At 42.1% G+C, this 14,541-nt stretch overlaps 2 protein-coding genes and 1 long non-coding RNA gene across 4 annotated transcripts in view; 2 read left to right on the top strand and 1 right to left on the bottom strand.

The window, feature by feature from the left end:
- LOC149121116 (uncharacterized) overlaps positions 1-1,965 on the top strand; it is a 6,157-nt gene extending 4,192 nt beyond the window's left edge. Inside the window, exon 2 of the long non-coding RNA XR_016223574.1 lies at positions 324-1,965. This is a non-coding gene — a long non-coding RNA (uncharacterized LOC149121116). The remainder of the gene's footprint in view (positions 1-323) is intronic.
- Positions 1-13,053, top strand: part of CCDC43 (coiled-coil domain containing 43) — a 42,014-nt gene extending 28,961 nt beyond the window's left edge. Inside the window, exons 3-4 of one of the 2 annotated variants that reach the window (XR_016223573.1) lie at positions 3,356-3,542; positions 3,696-13,053. Coding sequence is in view for 1 of the 2 variants with exons in the window: in XM_089316919.1 (XP_089173045.1) it covers positions 3,356-3,432 (77 nt within the window). In the remaining variant the exon portion in view is untranslated. Of the gene's footprint in view, positions 1-3,355; positions 3,589-3,695 lie in introns of those variants that run through there. The other variant, XM_089316919.1, reaches the window with a different exon arrangement.
- MEIOC (meiosis specific with coiled-coil domain) overlaps positions 1-14,541 on the bottom strand; it is a 27,071-nt gene extending 12,530 nt beyond the window's left edge. The window contains exons 1-5 of the mRNA XM_008271633.5: positions 14,289-14,541; positions 13,954-14,088; positions 6,640-6,794; positions 4,591-4,695; positions 284-2,159 (exon numbers count right to left, since the gene is read on the bottom strand). Coding sequence (XP_008269855.2) covers positions 284-2,159; positions 4,591-4,695; positions 6,640-6,794; positions 13,954-14,088; positions 14,289-14,294 — 2,277 coding nt within the window. The 5' untranslated portion in view covers positions 14,295-14,541. The remainder of the gene's footprint in view (positions 1-283; positions 2,160-4,590; positions 4,696-6,639; positions 6,795-13,953; positions 14,089-14,288) is intronic.

Here is a 14,541-nt window from a genome sequence, read left to right as displayed (position 1 = left end):
CATTAATACTAAAAATAATTTCAAAGAAATAAACTTTTAACCCAATAAGGGAAAAAATACTTCATTGACAAAATAAACTAAAATATTAGCATATAAACATTATTTCAAGATTTTTTAATGCTTCAGTAACCCAGTTAATTCTTTATAGTCATGAAACTAACAAATAACTGTACATTATAGAATTCAACTTAGAAATAAAGCAAGTACAATAACTACAATAAGGCAAATAAAGTGAAAACAGGCAAAGAGAACATACTGTTACTCCTGGACAGCTTTGTGTTACCTTTTTCCTCTCCTTTTCTAATGCTCTCCATTGTTCATAGCATTCTTCTAGACGAACATGAAGTTCACTGGCTGGTCCACTACGGGTTTTAATTGGTCTTTGAAATCCAAAAGTTGGTACGAAACCAGAAAAGGAATTATCACCATACATCATATCATTAAAATAAGGGTATAAATGGCTTAAGTCATCATAAGAAAACAAATCATAGGAATCCAACAGTGGAACAACTGAATGGCCAAATGGGTGAGTAGCTCTTAGGGGAAACCCATTTGAACCAAGTTGTTGAAAACCCTGATTATGCCTTAAGTCTCCCATCATATAATTATTAGAAAAGCATGATGCCTGTGTGCGACCCACACGGCTATTCATATTGCTATCTCCACTTCCTTGTCTGTGGCTATTAAAATGACCCTGTGACTCCAGCAGATCTTGATACGTGTTTTGAGATAAGCCATCTAAATGCTTTGGACCTTCCTCAGGATCATAATGTCCACTCTGGGGCTTGGCTTGAAAATTATGTTTGTTTACATTTTCAATGATCCCATACTGCTGAGCTGAGTAGCTATCACAAAATCCATTTGGCTGCTTTATTTTTTTATCAGTAACCGATTCAAAGAGATTTTCTTCTCCAGTTTTTGTCAGTCCTTCCATATGATTGACAGATTGGATTCTTTCTGCACCATTGTAACTGAGATCAAAACTGGAAAATGCTGAGGGATTTTCTTGGCAATATTTCTGAAATAAATTGCTATTTGGGGTTAAATTTGTGGATGATAGTTGGGGGAAATCTGAAGAATGGTTAGAACCCTTTGAAGCTGCATTTAAATGACTATTTAATTTCATCAAGTTACCTTGATTTCGATAAGGAATAGGAGTGTTGTTTTTTGTTTGAACATTCATCCATGTTGGTCTGTTTAAGTTGATACCTCCTGAAGATGCTGCTGAGTTTGATAATAAATTCACTGATTTAAAATACTCAGAATTTGGGGGATCAGGTTTAGCAAACTGTTGCTTTTCTGTGACATTTGCAAAATCATTATTAGTTGGACAAGCTGTGTGAGGTTTTAGTACATATTCTGGTTTTAAGCCAAAATCGGCAGCAAATGCTGCTTCTTTTGCAAACTGTTTTTCTGTCAGGTGTGGTGTAGTTTTTGGAAATGTGAAATTCTGTTGGTCAGGTATTGTCTCCTCCATTTTTTTCTGATTTGCTGGTTTAACCTGAAATAACTTTGTGTACGTGTCTGCTTCTACATTTGGTGTTTCAGGTGTATTGCTATTGGCTAATTTTTTACTATCTTGGACACTAAAATTTGAACACTTATTAAGTTTAGCCTTATTAGGATGAGCATATTCTGGGTATCTACAATAATCTGCATTTTCATTATATCTGTTAAATTGGGAAAGAAACATCTCTGCTCTTTTTTGCTGTAATGGTGCTTCAAGACCTTTAGCACATATTTTTTCTCTTCCATAAGGGTAAGTATCAACAACTGATTCTTTCATGATATCAGACAGACCAGTCTGTGGTGTAAAACAGTTTTTGATAAATGGATATTCCTGGAATGTTGTCTTAGCTGTATCATTTGTCTGGATATTGTAACAGTTAGAATGATCACTTCGTGATGGGTACATCCATTGTTCTTCAAGGTCTAAACCAGTAAATCCATGATAAAGTTCATCTATTTTTTGTTGTGGTGTGAGATTGCTATTATGCAGATACTGCTTCTCCACTGCTGACACAGATTCACCACTATAAAAAGCTTGCTGAGAGATGGCTGTATCTATTGGCCTTTTGGTTTCTGTTAAGAGGTCATGGTGATCTGCAAATCTGCTTGTGTTCATTGGCCAAACTGACTTTAAGTTGGAGGAGCAGGTCCTAGAACAAGTAAATATACTTAATTACAACTTAGGTTTTAAAGATTCCTCAATGGAGAAGATAGGAAATGTTTTCAAAAACATTTATCTTGTCCCACACCTCACCATTCTCAAGTCTTTTCTAACCCTGCTTTATAAACTACCATTACCTCCAAATAATTCTGTATCATACAAATGTGCTATATGCTATATAAATACAGCAATGTGTGACATAACATTTCAGTCAATGACAGACCAAATATATGCATGCAACAGTGTTCCCCTAAGATTATAATGGGGCTGAAAAATTCCTAATGCCTGGTGATGTCATATCATTGTCACAACAAATGCATTATTCAAACGTTTGTGGTGCTACCTGTAAACAAACTAGTTGGGCTGGAAGTCATAAAAATATAGTATACAACAATTATGTACAATATGTAATACTTGATAACAAATGACTGTTACTGGTTATGTTTTTCCTATCATTAAAATGTGCTGCTTCTACTTATTAAAAAGTTTACTATAAAAAATGTACCATGTGGCCGGTGCCGTGGCTCAATAGGCTAATCCTCCACCTAGCGACGCTGGCACACCGGGTTCTAGTCCCGGTTGGGGCACCGGATTCTGTCCCGGTTGCCCCTCTTCCAGGCCAGCTCTCTGCTGTGGCCTGGGAAGGCAGTGGAGGATGGCCCAAGTGCTTGGGCCCTGCACCCGCAAGGGAGACCAGGAGAAGCACCTGGCTCCTGCCTTCAGATCAGCGTGGTGCGCCAGCCGCAGCGCGCCAGCCGTGGTGGCCTGGTGGCCATTGGAGGGTGAACCAACGGCAAAAGGAAGACCTTTCTCTCTGTCTCTCTCTCTCACTATCCACTCTGCCTGTCAAAAAAAAAAAAAAAAAAAAAAGTACCATGTTACAATGGCAGCAACCTCATACATCTTGTGACCATATCTCTTGATTGTGTTAAGGGCCATGTCAAGTGATTGGCATGTACCACCTATGTTTGTAAGTATGTACACTCTGATATTTAAATGATGACAAAAAAAACCCACATTTTTCAGAATGTGTCCCTGCTGTTAAATAATGCATGACCATGTTTGTTTTAATCTTAAAATGTCTTGGGGCCAGGGCTGTGGCGTAGCAGGTAAAGCTGCTGCCTGCAGTGCCAGCATCCCATATGGCTGCTGGTTCAAGTCCTGGTTGCTCCACTTCCTATCCAGCTCTCCGCTATGGCCTGGGAAAGCAGTGGAAGATGGCCCAACTCCTTGGGCCCCTGCACCTGCATGGAAGACCCTGAAGAAGCTCCTGACTCCTGGCTTTGGATTGGCACAGTTCCGGCCATTGTGGCCAACTGGGGAGTGAACCAGTGGATGGAAGACTGCTCTTTCTCTATGTCTCTCCTCTCTGGTGTGTAACTCTTTCATATAAATAAAAAAAAAATCTTTTTTTAAAATGTCTTTACTCGGAGGCTGGCACTGTGGTGTAGTAGGCTGAGCCACTGCCTGCAGCACCAGCATCCCATGTGGGCACCGGTTCAAGTCCGGGCTGCTTCTCTTCCAGTCCAGCTCTGGGCTTATGGCCTGGGAAAGTAGTGGAAGATGGCTCAGTGGAAGACGTTGTTAATTCTAAGTTGCAACTGCTTGGGCCCCTGCACCTGTGTGAGAGACCCAGAAGAAGCTCCTGGCTCCTGGCTCCAGGTCAGCTCAGCTCCAGCCCTTGTGGCCATTTGGGGTGTGAACCAGAGGACAGAAGACCTTTCTCTCTCTCCCTCTCTCTGTGACTTTATCAAATAAATAAAATTAAAAAAAAAAAAAGTCTTCACTGCACTTTTCAAAGAGGCATTAATTAAAGCCTAAGGCTAATGACTTCATGACCTTAGATGAATTTTTCATAGTAAGCAGAAAATAAGCTTTTCCTTTGATTAGGTTATTATGTCATATAAAAGCTTTGTTGACCATAAATTTTTAATGAAAAAATATCTTTTGCTTAAACTGTTTTTGAAATTAAAATATTTATTTGATTACATATATGCTGTATATTTACCTATTCATGAAATATGGATTCCACACCCAAGTAAATCAGTTAAAATATATTTAAAAACTTCTATACGTACTTCTGCACAGCATTAGTACACATCACTTTTATTCCTTAGGACCCATGTACAAAAGGCCCTTGGGATTTGTATTCTTTAAGCCAAAGTTTAGCTCATGAACTTAAGGGAAATAGCTTGGAATTATGCAAGAATAATTTTTCAAATAAAAGTTCTTAAGCAAATAAAACCTTAGACTGAATTTTCAGTTCTATGGCAAGTACTTCAGAAAAACAAGGCTCTTAGACATAATTTGAACTAAGAACGTCTGTGAGAAGATACACTATTAAAGTTAATAAAACAAGATAACCTGCAATGTGTGGCTTTAAAAGATTATGCACTATAAAACTGATATAACCTACTAACCCTTCAGCAAAATATGGCTGTGATTTATCTTGTTCTTCCAAAATGTTGGACACAAGTCCATATAAGTCTGTTTCACTGCCATAGTCATTTCTTTCAGTTTGCATCCTAAAAATAAATGTCACATGTAAGCTTTGTGGATACTAAAACACAACATATTGATCCAGACTTACTTTACCATTATTTTTCTACATAATATTTGGACTATCTACACCATCATTTCAAATAAAGAGAGGGCAGGACATTTTCCACTTAGGCAAGGTGTGTATACTGCATAAATATTTCTCCTTCATTTCAAATCCTGTGTCTAGTTTACAATGTGTGCTTACCTCTCCACAACACATAATCTTCATTTTCGGTGACCAACATATAAATCTCTGACCTATGATGTCACAGACATTCTTGGTACCATAGCTGGTCCAGAAATTGTGTCTGGTCCTATTATATATCATTCCATCAACTCTTGCTTAGTTTCTACATTTGTGATTTGGAAACTATATGAACAGTTCTATTTTTGTGAATTTTTATTATAAGTATTGGATGAAAAAGTGAAATGTGACATGGTAATCCTAGATACCAAAGTAATTTTTTAGTTGTTCCTTAAATATAACACATTTGAAGCCTATCGCCAAATCCTTGCCAAAGCAGTGACTAGTTGAAGTTCCATATACCTGAAATTCCACCTAGTGACCAAATTATCTAATTAATGTATAACATAAAAACAAGCATATGGAAAATTGGTACCTTTTATTTAATGTGTTTTTTGGGTAATTTCTTCCTAGAAGTAATGTTGTTATTCTAAATTGTAACTGCTTGTTCTTTGATATTTTATTTCTAGCATTTCAAAACGTTGGGATACTTTAGAAATAACTTATATTTGCATAACACTTACATATGTAATTGATCTTCATAAAATCATAGGATTAAGTATTAATAATCATTCAGTTATTATCTATTGAATGGATGAATGGCAATTTGTGAAAAACTTGTATTTTGCAGAGGTATATGACATACAAACTATTTACTGGCTGAACAAACTGTCTGCCAATAAGACTAATTTTTTTCTATTATATCATCTCATAAAGATTCAATATAAAAGTTTTTCTTTTTCTGTACAACAATATATTAGTATTTATCTAGAAAAATACTCAATGTAATATATATCAAATTGTTAATAGTTGTTACCAGAAGGTGGGGAGGTGGAATGAAGGTGAACTTTCACTTTTCTTGACACTTCTCTCCACAAAGTTTTAATTTTTCAGTAATACATATCAACTTATAAAATAGTTTTGTATTACATAGTCTACTAAAATGATTACTTTAGAGAATTTTCTAAAGGTTTTGAATTTTTAACTTTTTAAAATTAACTGGATTAAACAAATAACTTTATTTTCTAGTTATACTAAAGATGCATCAGCCCCTATCAACAGCTGCTTAATATATATAATTAAACATAGAAGGCACTCCTTTGGCTTCTCTTTGCAATAGGCTCCCATTGTGTCCTATACCTCTTTTGTAACCCTCACTGTTCTTGCAGTGCCTGGAGTGTCACTGCAAGTCATGTTATCCACACCATCATCATCATAACTGAAAGATCATCAAGGCAGGTATACTATTTGCCATGTTAATTCTAGTATTCCCAGTAGCAGAGCACCTGACACAGAACAGGCCTTTATTTGTGGAATTGAATACAAAAATAATTTAAAATCTCTTATGTTTGATAAAACTGTTGTTTATATATAAAGGGAAAAAGTTACTGAAAATTAGAATTGTATAAGGAAGTAGATTTAACAATTGTAATGTTTTATCTTCAGAAGGAGGAACTCAGGGTTCACTAAAGGTTATCTCCAATGAATTTATAAAATAATAAACTAAAAATTATTTACAACTAAATTGCCCAGTTTAGGCTTTCCTGAAAGTTTGACAAACATAAAGTTAAAATGCTACAACATTAAAATGCTGACCCAGGAAAAAGACAGCTAATATACCTCTGTTGCTATGTAATGAAATTTAAAAACACTTCATTTAGCCTGAGAAATCTAATTAATTTACCTGTTCTTTACATTGATCTGAGAATTAGAAGATTGCTTAATATCATCTCCATAAGTAGACCACGGTGCATAGAAAAGTGAAGAATCTACAGAATTTGAATATTCTGTTGAAGAAAGTGGAGTGTAGGTCTGCCTTAGGTCTACATTGTCTTCACTCTGAAATTTTTAAGAAATGTTTGCATATCAGAGACATCAAAACCCACCATAGCAAGCACAAGCAACATATAAAGCAAATGACTGTGGTTGTGTTGCAATCTTTACAAAAATAGGCACTGGGGAGTTCAAGCCCCTTGTTGCTGTCTCCCGATGGAAAACACCTAAAATTACTGTTTTAATTTTTTTTAACAGATGAGTATTCTGTGGATATTACTAGTGATATCCTAAATAAATGTTATACAAAACTGAGACTGAATGCTCCCAATTTGTGAAAAAAAATTGTATAGAACTTAACAATTTTCAAAGAAATCCCACATACATAATTGTATTCAGTCAACCTGTGACATGGGTATTATTTCTCTCTTTTTTTAAAAAAAATATTTATTTATTTATTTATTTGAAAATCTGAGTTACACAGAGAGAAGGAGAGGCAGAGGCAGAGAGAGAAAGAGAGAGAGAGGTCTTCCATCTGCTGGTTCACTCCCCAGTTGGCCACAACGGCCGGAGCTGTGCCAATCCAAAGCCAGGAGTCAGGAGCTTCTTCAGGGTCTTCCATGCAGGTGCAGGGGCCCAAGGAGTTGGGCCATCTTCCACTGCTTTCCCAGGCCATAGCGGAGAACTGGATCGGAAGTGGAGCAGCTGGGACTCAAACCGGTGCCATATGGGATGCTAGCACTGCAGGTGGTGGCTTTACCCACTACACCACAGCGCCAGCCCCAAGGGTATTATCCTTTTGAAAATAAGGGGACTGGGTCCAACATTGAGGCACAATAAGTAAAACCCCTTCCTGTAACACCAGCATTCCATATGAGGGCAGGTTTGTGTCCTGGTTGCTCTACTTCCCAACCAGTTCCCTGCTAATGACCTTGGAAAAGCCCAAGTGTTTGAACCCTTGCCACCCACGTGGGAGCCCTGGAAGAAGCTCCTGGTTTCTTGGCTTCTGCCTGGCCCAACCCAACCATTGTGGCTATCTGGGGAGTGAACCAGATGGAAGATTCTTTCTCTTACTTTCAAATAAAATAAATCTTTGACAAAAAACAAAACACAATGGAACTGAGGCTACACATTGCTCAGCCATGAGACAAAATTAAAACAGGTCATCTTACTCCTAGTTGCAGGCCTTTTTTATCTTTATTTTCATCCTAGTTTCTATTAAGAGATTTTATAAAAATGAAATTATATATACAAGGTTATGATTTCTTCAGAAACTTTAAAGATATGACTATAATTAGAAGAAAAGTACAAACTCCTTTTCTTTTTTGGGTGAATATTTCTACAATGAACTTTGAGTACACAAGACAAAAAATATTGGATTTTAAGATTTTAATGAATTATTTAAAACCCTGACTCCAAAAGAGATTGAGATGCAATGAAAACTAAAAAAAAAAGTTAGCAAACAAGAAAAGACTAAATTAATTTAGATATTGTTTAATCTAAAAAATGCTTTTTTTAAGGAAGTCTACAGATATATTCACAATTCTTCACCCTCCAAAAAAATAAGGAATTATTAAAACCTGAGATATTAAAATAACTAAATATCCAGACATAAACACAATGGTAGAAGTACTTTTTATACTTACAAAAACAGGAAAGATATAATTCTGACTAAAAATACTTTCTAATTCCTTCTATTCTATTAATCAAAATTTGTATCAGAGGGGCCATTCTTGTGGCACAATGGGTTAAGACACCACTTGCAACACTGGCATCTCATATCCAAGTGCAGACTGGATTCCTGGCTGCTCTGCTTCTGATCCAGCTTCCTGCCTATGTGCCTGGGAAGACAGCAGAAGACAGTCCGAGCACTTGGGCCCCCTGCTGCCCATGTGGTAGACCTGGATGGAGTTCCTAGCTCCTGGCATCAACCTGGTCCACACCTGGCTGGTATGGCCATTTGGGGAGTGAACCAGCAGATGGAAGATGTCTCTCTCCCTCTCTCTCTAAAATAAATAAATTATTAAAAATAAAACATATGAGAAAAGACAGTTATTAAAAATATTTCTAAAGTTTTGTTTTTCACAGACAACATGATCATTGAAAAACAACATATTAAATGTACAACACTGAGTTTATACTGCATCAATAAAATATGAAAATAAAGAAATACCTTCCAATTCCCCATCTCTAAGATCTCAAAATATTTTTACATCCATTTGTTTCAATTCTGGTTACTATTTAAAACCTACACATTATAATTTTTCTGTTTATAGCTTATATTATGATAACTGTTCTCAAGTTGGGGACACTGAAGCATGGAAGGGATTTTGCTGAGAATGCCACTAAATTTCTTTTGGGAACACCTTTTACAATGGCTGCTGCTGCTGCTGCTGCTGCTTCTTCTTCTTCTTCTTCTTCTTCTTCTTCTTCTTTTTTTTTTTTTTTTTTTTTTTGACAGGCAGAGTGGACAGTGAGAGAGAGAGACAGAGAGAAAGGTCTTCCTTTTTCCATTGGTTCATCCCCTAGTGACCGCTGCAGCTGGCACGCTGCAGCTGGCGCACCGTTCTGATCCAAAGCCAGGAGCCAGGTGATTCTGGTCTCCCATGTGGGTGTAGGGCCCAAGCACTTGGGTCATCCTTCACTGCACTCCCGGGCCACAGCAGAGAGCTGGACTGGAAGAGGAGCAACTGAGACAGAACCGGCGCCCTGACCGGGACTAGAACCCGGGTTGCTGGCGCCGCAGGTGGAGGATTAGCCTATTGAGCTGTGGCACTGGCCACAATGGCTTTTTTTTTCTTTTTAAAAGATTTATTTATTTATTTGAAAGTCAGTTACACAGAGAGAGGAGAGGCAGAGAGAGAAAGAGAGAGAGATCTTCATGGGCTACTACAGCTGGAGCTGCGCTGATCCAAAGCCAGGAGCCAGGAGCCTCCTCCCGGTCTCCCACACAGCTGCACAGGCCCGAGGACTTGGGCCATCTTCTACTGCTTTCCCAGGTCACAGCAGAGAGCTGGATCGGAAGTGGAGCAGCTGGGACTTAAGCCAGTGCCCATATGGGAATCAGGCAGTGGCTATACCCACTATACCACAGCGCCAGGTCCTATAATGGTGTTTATCTTCAAAGCTTTTCATAATTTTATTCCTTTACTTCTGAAGTTTTCAACAAAGGTCTATCTTAACTCCTTTTGGAGTGTAAAGTGTCCAAAGAAATACAAACAATTGTTTATTTTTTTGAAATGGTTGCTTCAACAAAAGAGTTTCTAAATTATGTATTAACAAATATGATAAGCTGTGTTTGAAACTAGATATATTTTGGAAGTATTCCTTCAAATGCTTTTAAACATAAATTCACAAATAGGGGTGGGCAAGTATCCTAGTGGTTAGGACGCCAGTTAAGACGCCCGTGTCTTATGTCAGACTGAATTTAAACTCTCCCTCTGGTTAATGCACATCCTGGGAGGCAGTGGTGCTGGCTCAAGTAATTGGGTTCCTGAAACCCACATGGGAGACCTGAATGTAGTTTCTGGCTTCTATTTTCTGTCCCAGTTGGTTGCAAGTACAGACATCTGGGGAGTGAACCGGTGGATGGGAACTGTCTCTCTGCCTCTCTAATAATAAAGAAAGAAAAATTTAAAACTAAAAATAAAGTTAGTTTTGAATATTAGAAAAATCACATCTTTTTAAAGGATTGATTTAAGGAGCCAGAGCTGTGGCATAGCAGGTAAAGCTGATGCCTGTGGCACCGGCATCCCATATGGATGCTGGTTTGATTGCCAGCTGCTCCACTTCTGATCCGGCTCCCTGCTAATGTGCCTGCGAAGCAGTTGGAGAAGGCCCTAGTGCTTGGGCCCCTGGAAGAAGCTCCTGGCTCCTGGCTTTAGACCCACCCAGCTCCAGAAGATGCAATCATTTGGGGAATGAACCAGCAGATGGAAGATCTGTCTGTCTCTTCCTCTCTGCCTTTCAAATAAATAAATAAAAAAATTTTTTTTTTAACAGGCAGAGTGGACAGTGAGAGAGAGAGACAGAGAGAAAGGTCTTCCTTTGCCGTTGGTTCACCCTCCAATGGCCGCCGCCGCCGGCGCGCTGCGGCCGGTGCACCGCACTGATCTGATGGCAGGAGCCAGGAGCCAGGTGCTTTTCCTGGTCTCCCATGGGGTGCAGGGCCCAAGCACCTGGGCCATCCTCCAGCTCCCCAACCGGGACAGAATCCAGCTCCCCAACCGGGACTAGAACCAGGTGTGCTGGCGCCGCTAGGCGGAGGATTAGCCTAGTGAGCCGTGGCGCCAGCCTAAATAAATAAATAAATCTTTAAAAAAATGAGGTATTGATTTAATGTTTGTATTAAGTATAATATATAAATATATAATACACAATATATTTATATATAACATATATAGATATATTTAATAAATATATTAAATCCATATTATAAAGCAATATGGATTTAAATGTATTTGAAATATCTGAATTCTTTTCAGTTAAACATTTATGGAAGCCTAGAAGTATGCAAATATTTGGAGTTGGTTTATTAATTAATTTTTTTAAAGATTTATTTATTTATTTGAAAGGCAGAGTTAGAGAGTGAGAGGCAAAGGCAGAGAGAGAGAGAGGTCTTCTATCCACTGGCTTACTCCCCAAATGGCTGGGACAACTGGAGCAAAGCCAATCCGAAGCCAGGAACCAGGAGCTTCTTCCAGGTTTCCCATGTGGGTGAAGGGGCCCAAGCACTTAGGCCATCCTCCACTGCTTTTCCAGGCCATAGCAGAGAGCTGGATCTGAAGAGGAACAGCTGGGACTCAAACCGGCACCCATATGAGGTGCAAGCCCTACAGGTGGCAGTCTAACTTGATACGCCAACAGCACCAGCCCTGTGTACATATTAATTAAGCTAACTACAAAATATATAATTTATCTGTTTGATATACTGCAAACAATTAGCTGAAATTAAATTTGGGTAAATTTTAGTGAGATGTAAACATTATAGAGAGCAGTAGAACTCTGGCCTTGGATATGACAACATATGGGTTTTAGTGGGCTTTGTCATTTAAGGTACAAATCAAGCCCCTGATCCTCAGTTTCCCAATCTATACAATGGGTATAATAGAATACAAAGTTGGAGTGTGAATTAAGTAATTTATTTCTATATATTGTTATAATTCAAAGTATAACAATAGCAATATTGATGTCCTGGTTAAATAATTTCAAATTAAAATGACATTACCCTAACCCTAATTTGATTAACAAAACTAAATGTCTGGAGTCGGCGCGGTGCTGTAGCTGGTACAGCAGCCTGCAGTGTTGGCATGCCATATGGGTGCCAGTTTGCGTCCCTGCTGCCCCACTTCCGATCCAGCTCTCTGCTGTGGGCTGAGAAAGCAGTGGAAGATGCCCAAGTCCTTGGGCCCCTACAACTGCGTGGGAGACCAGGAGGAGGCTCTTGGCTCCTGACTTCCCACCAGCGCAGCTCCTGCCGTTGCAGTGGATGAAGATCTTTCTCTGTCTTTCCTTCTCTCTGTGTAACTCTTTCAAATAAATAAGTCTTTTTTTTTTTTTTTTTTTTTGACAGGCAGAGTGGACAGTGAGAGAGAGAGAGAGAGAGAGAAAGGTCTTCCTTTGCCGTTGGTTCACCCTCCAGTGGCCGCCGCCGCCGGCGCACCGCGCTGATCCGAAGCCAGGAGTCAGGTGCTTCTCCTGGTCTCCCATGGGGTGCAGGGCCCAAGCACTTGGGCCATCCTCCACTGCACTCCCGGGCCACAGCAGAGAGCTGGCCTGGAAGAGGGGCAACCGGGACAGAATCTGGCTCCCCAACCGGGACTAGAACCCGGTGTGCCAGCGCCGCAAGGCGGAGGATTAGCCTAGTGAGCCGCCGGCCATAAATAAATCTTAAAAAAAAAAAAAAAAAAAAAAAAAAAAAAAAGTCTTAGGTGAGCTAAATGGTAGTAAGTAATTAAAGACATTGTTAATGCCAGAGAATAAAGGAATAAAGAAAACAGTTCGGGCCGACGCTGTGGTGCAGCGGGTTAACGCCCTGGCCTGAAGCGCCGGCATCCCATATGGGCGCCAGTTCGAGTCCCAGCTGCTCCTCTTCCGATCCAGCTCTCTGCTGTGGCCTGGGAAAGCAGTAGAAGATGGCCCAAGTCCTTGGGCCCCTGCACCCGTGTGGGAGACCAGGAAGAAACTCCTGGCTTCGGATCGGTGCAGCTCCAGCTGTTGCAGCCATCTGGGGAGTGAACCAACAGATGGAAGACCTTTCTCTCTCTGCCTCTCCTTCTCTCTCTGTGTAACTCTGACTTTCAAATAAATAAATCTTGAAAGAAAACAGTTCATTCTTAAATCACCAAAAGTATGTTCGTGCGGACATACAAAAAATGTCTACGGGAAAGTCAACTTCTGGGTCTTGCTAACGGGAAGTTTCCGGGGCCGGCGTGGTGGCGCAGCGGGCTAAGACGCTGCCTGCGACACCGGCGTCCCATCTGACACGCGGCTGCTCCATTTCCCACCCAGCTCCCCGCTAAGAAGCCTGGGAGAGCAGCAGAAGATGGCCAAGCACCCACATAGGAGACCCGGATGAAGCGCCTGGTCCAGCGCGCCACCTAGCGGACATTTGGGAAGTGAACCAACGGATGAACGATTCTCTCTCTCATTCTGCCTTTCAAATAAACACGTCTTTTTTTTTTTTTTTTTTTTTTTTTTTTTTTTTTTTTTTTGACAGGCAGAGTGGACAGTGAGAGAGAGAGACAGAGAGAGAAAGGTCTTCCTTTGCCGTTGGTTCACCCTCCAATGGCCGCCGCTGCAGCCGGCGCACCGCGCTGATCCGATGGCAGGAGCCAGGATCCAGGTGCTTTTCCTGGTCTCCCATGGGGTGCAGGGCCCAAGCACCTGGGCCATCCTCCACTGCACTCCCTGGCCATAGCAGAGAGCTGGCCTGGAAGAGGGGCAACCGGGACAGAATCCGGTGCCCCAACCGGGACTAGAACCCGGTGTGCCGGCGCCGCAAGGTGGAGGATTAGCCTATTGAGCCACGGCGCCGGCCCAACACGTCTTTTAAAAAAAGGAACCGTCTGCCATTTCTGGCATGGGCTGTGTTGAGGACAGGCTGGTCGCAAGAATCAGGAAGCAACGACTTCCCCAGCGTTCCGAGTACGGGCGCGGCCCGGGGCTCCCGGGGCCCCCCAGGGGCCGCCCGAGGGGAGCGGGGCCGGAGCGCTGGCGCACGGACCTGCGGTTTGTAGCAGTCGTAGAAGGAGGCGGAGCCCGTGAGCAGCACGCTGTTGAAGACGTCGGTTAACCGGCTGCTGCTGTCGGCGCTCAGGTTCCAGCAGCGACTCGCACCTCCCCGGAACGCCACCTTGGGCTGCACGGAACAGGGGCGGGAGACGCGAGGGTCGCCGCCGGGCCCCGCCGCCGCGCCCGCCCCCCGCCCGGCCTCCTCCTCAAAACCCGCGTCGGGGGACGCGCCCGCCCCCGCGGACCCCAACCGTCCCCACCCGTCACCTCAGGTCCCTCCCTCAGGCCTGCGGGGAGCCGGGGCGGGCGGGTCTCCCCGCCTCTCACCTCCATGGGGCTCCCCAGCCCCTCCTGGACGAGGTGCAGCTCCTGGGGTAGGGGGCTGAGGGGGGGCGTCGAGGCCCGGCTCCCTCGACCCGCGCCCCGCCGCTGCCGCCGCCGCCCCGGGCGCTGCCTGGAGCCGGTCTGAGGGTGGGGGGCCCGCAGCGGGGAGGGAGACCCAGGGGAGAGGCCGTTACATAGCCGCCCGCAGGCTCGCGACCAGCACGCGACCCGGGTGCCGGCCGCCTCGCCACGCCCC

Source organism: Oryctolagus cuniculus, chromosome 17 (genome assembly GCF_051225735.1).
Source record: "Oryctolagus cuniculus isolate XC-2025 breed Fujian yellow rabbit chromosome 17, ASM5122573v1, whole genome shotgun sequence".
Lineage (NCBI taxonomy): Eukaryota > Metazoa > Chordata > Mammalia > Lagomorpha > Leporidae > Oryctolagus > Oryctolagus cuniculus.
This window is presented reverse-complemented; position numbering and strand designations above follow the sequence as displayed.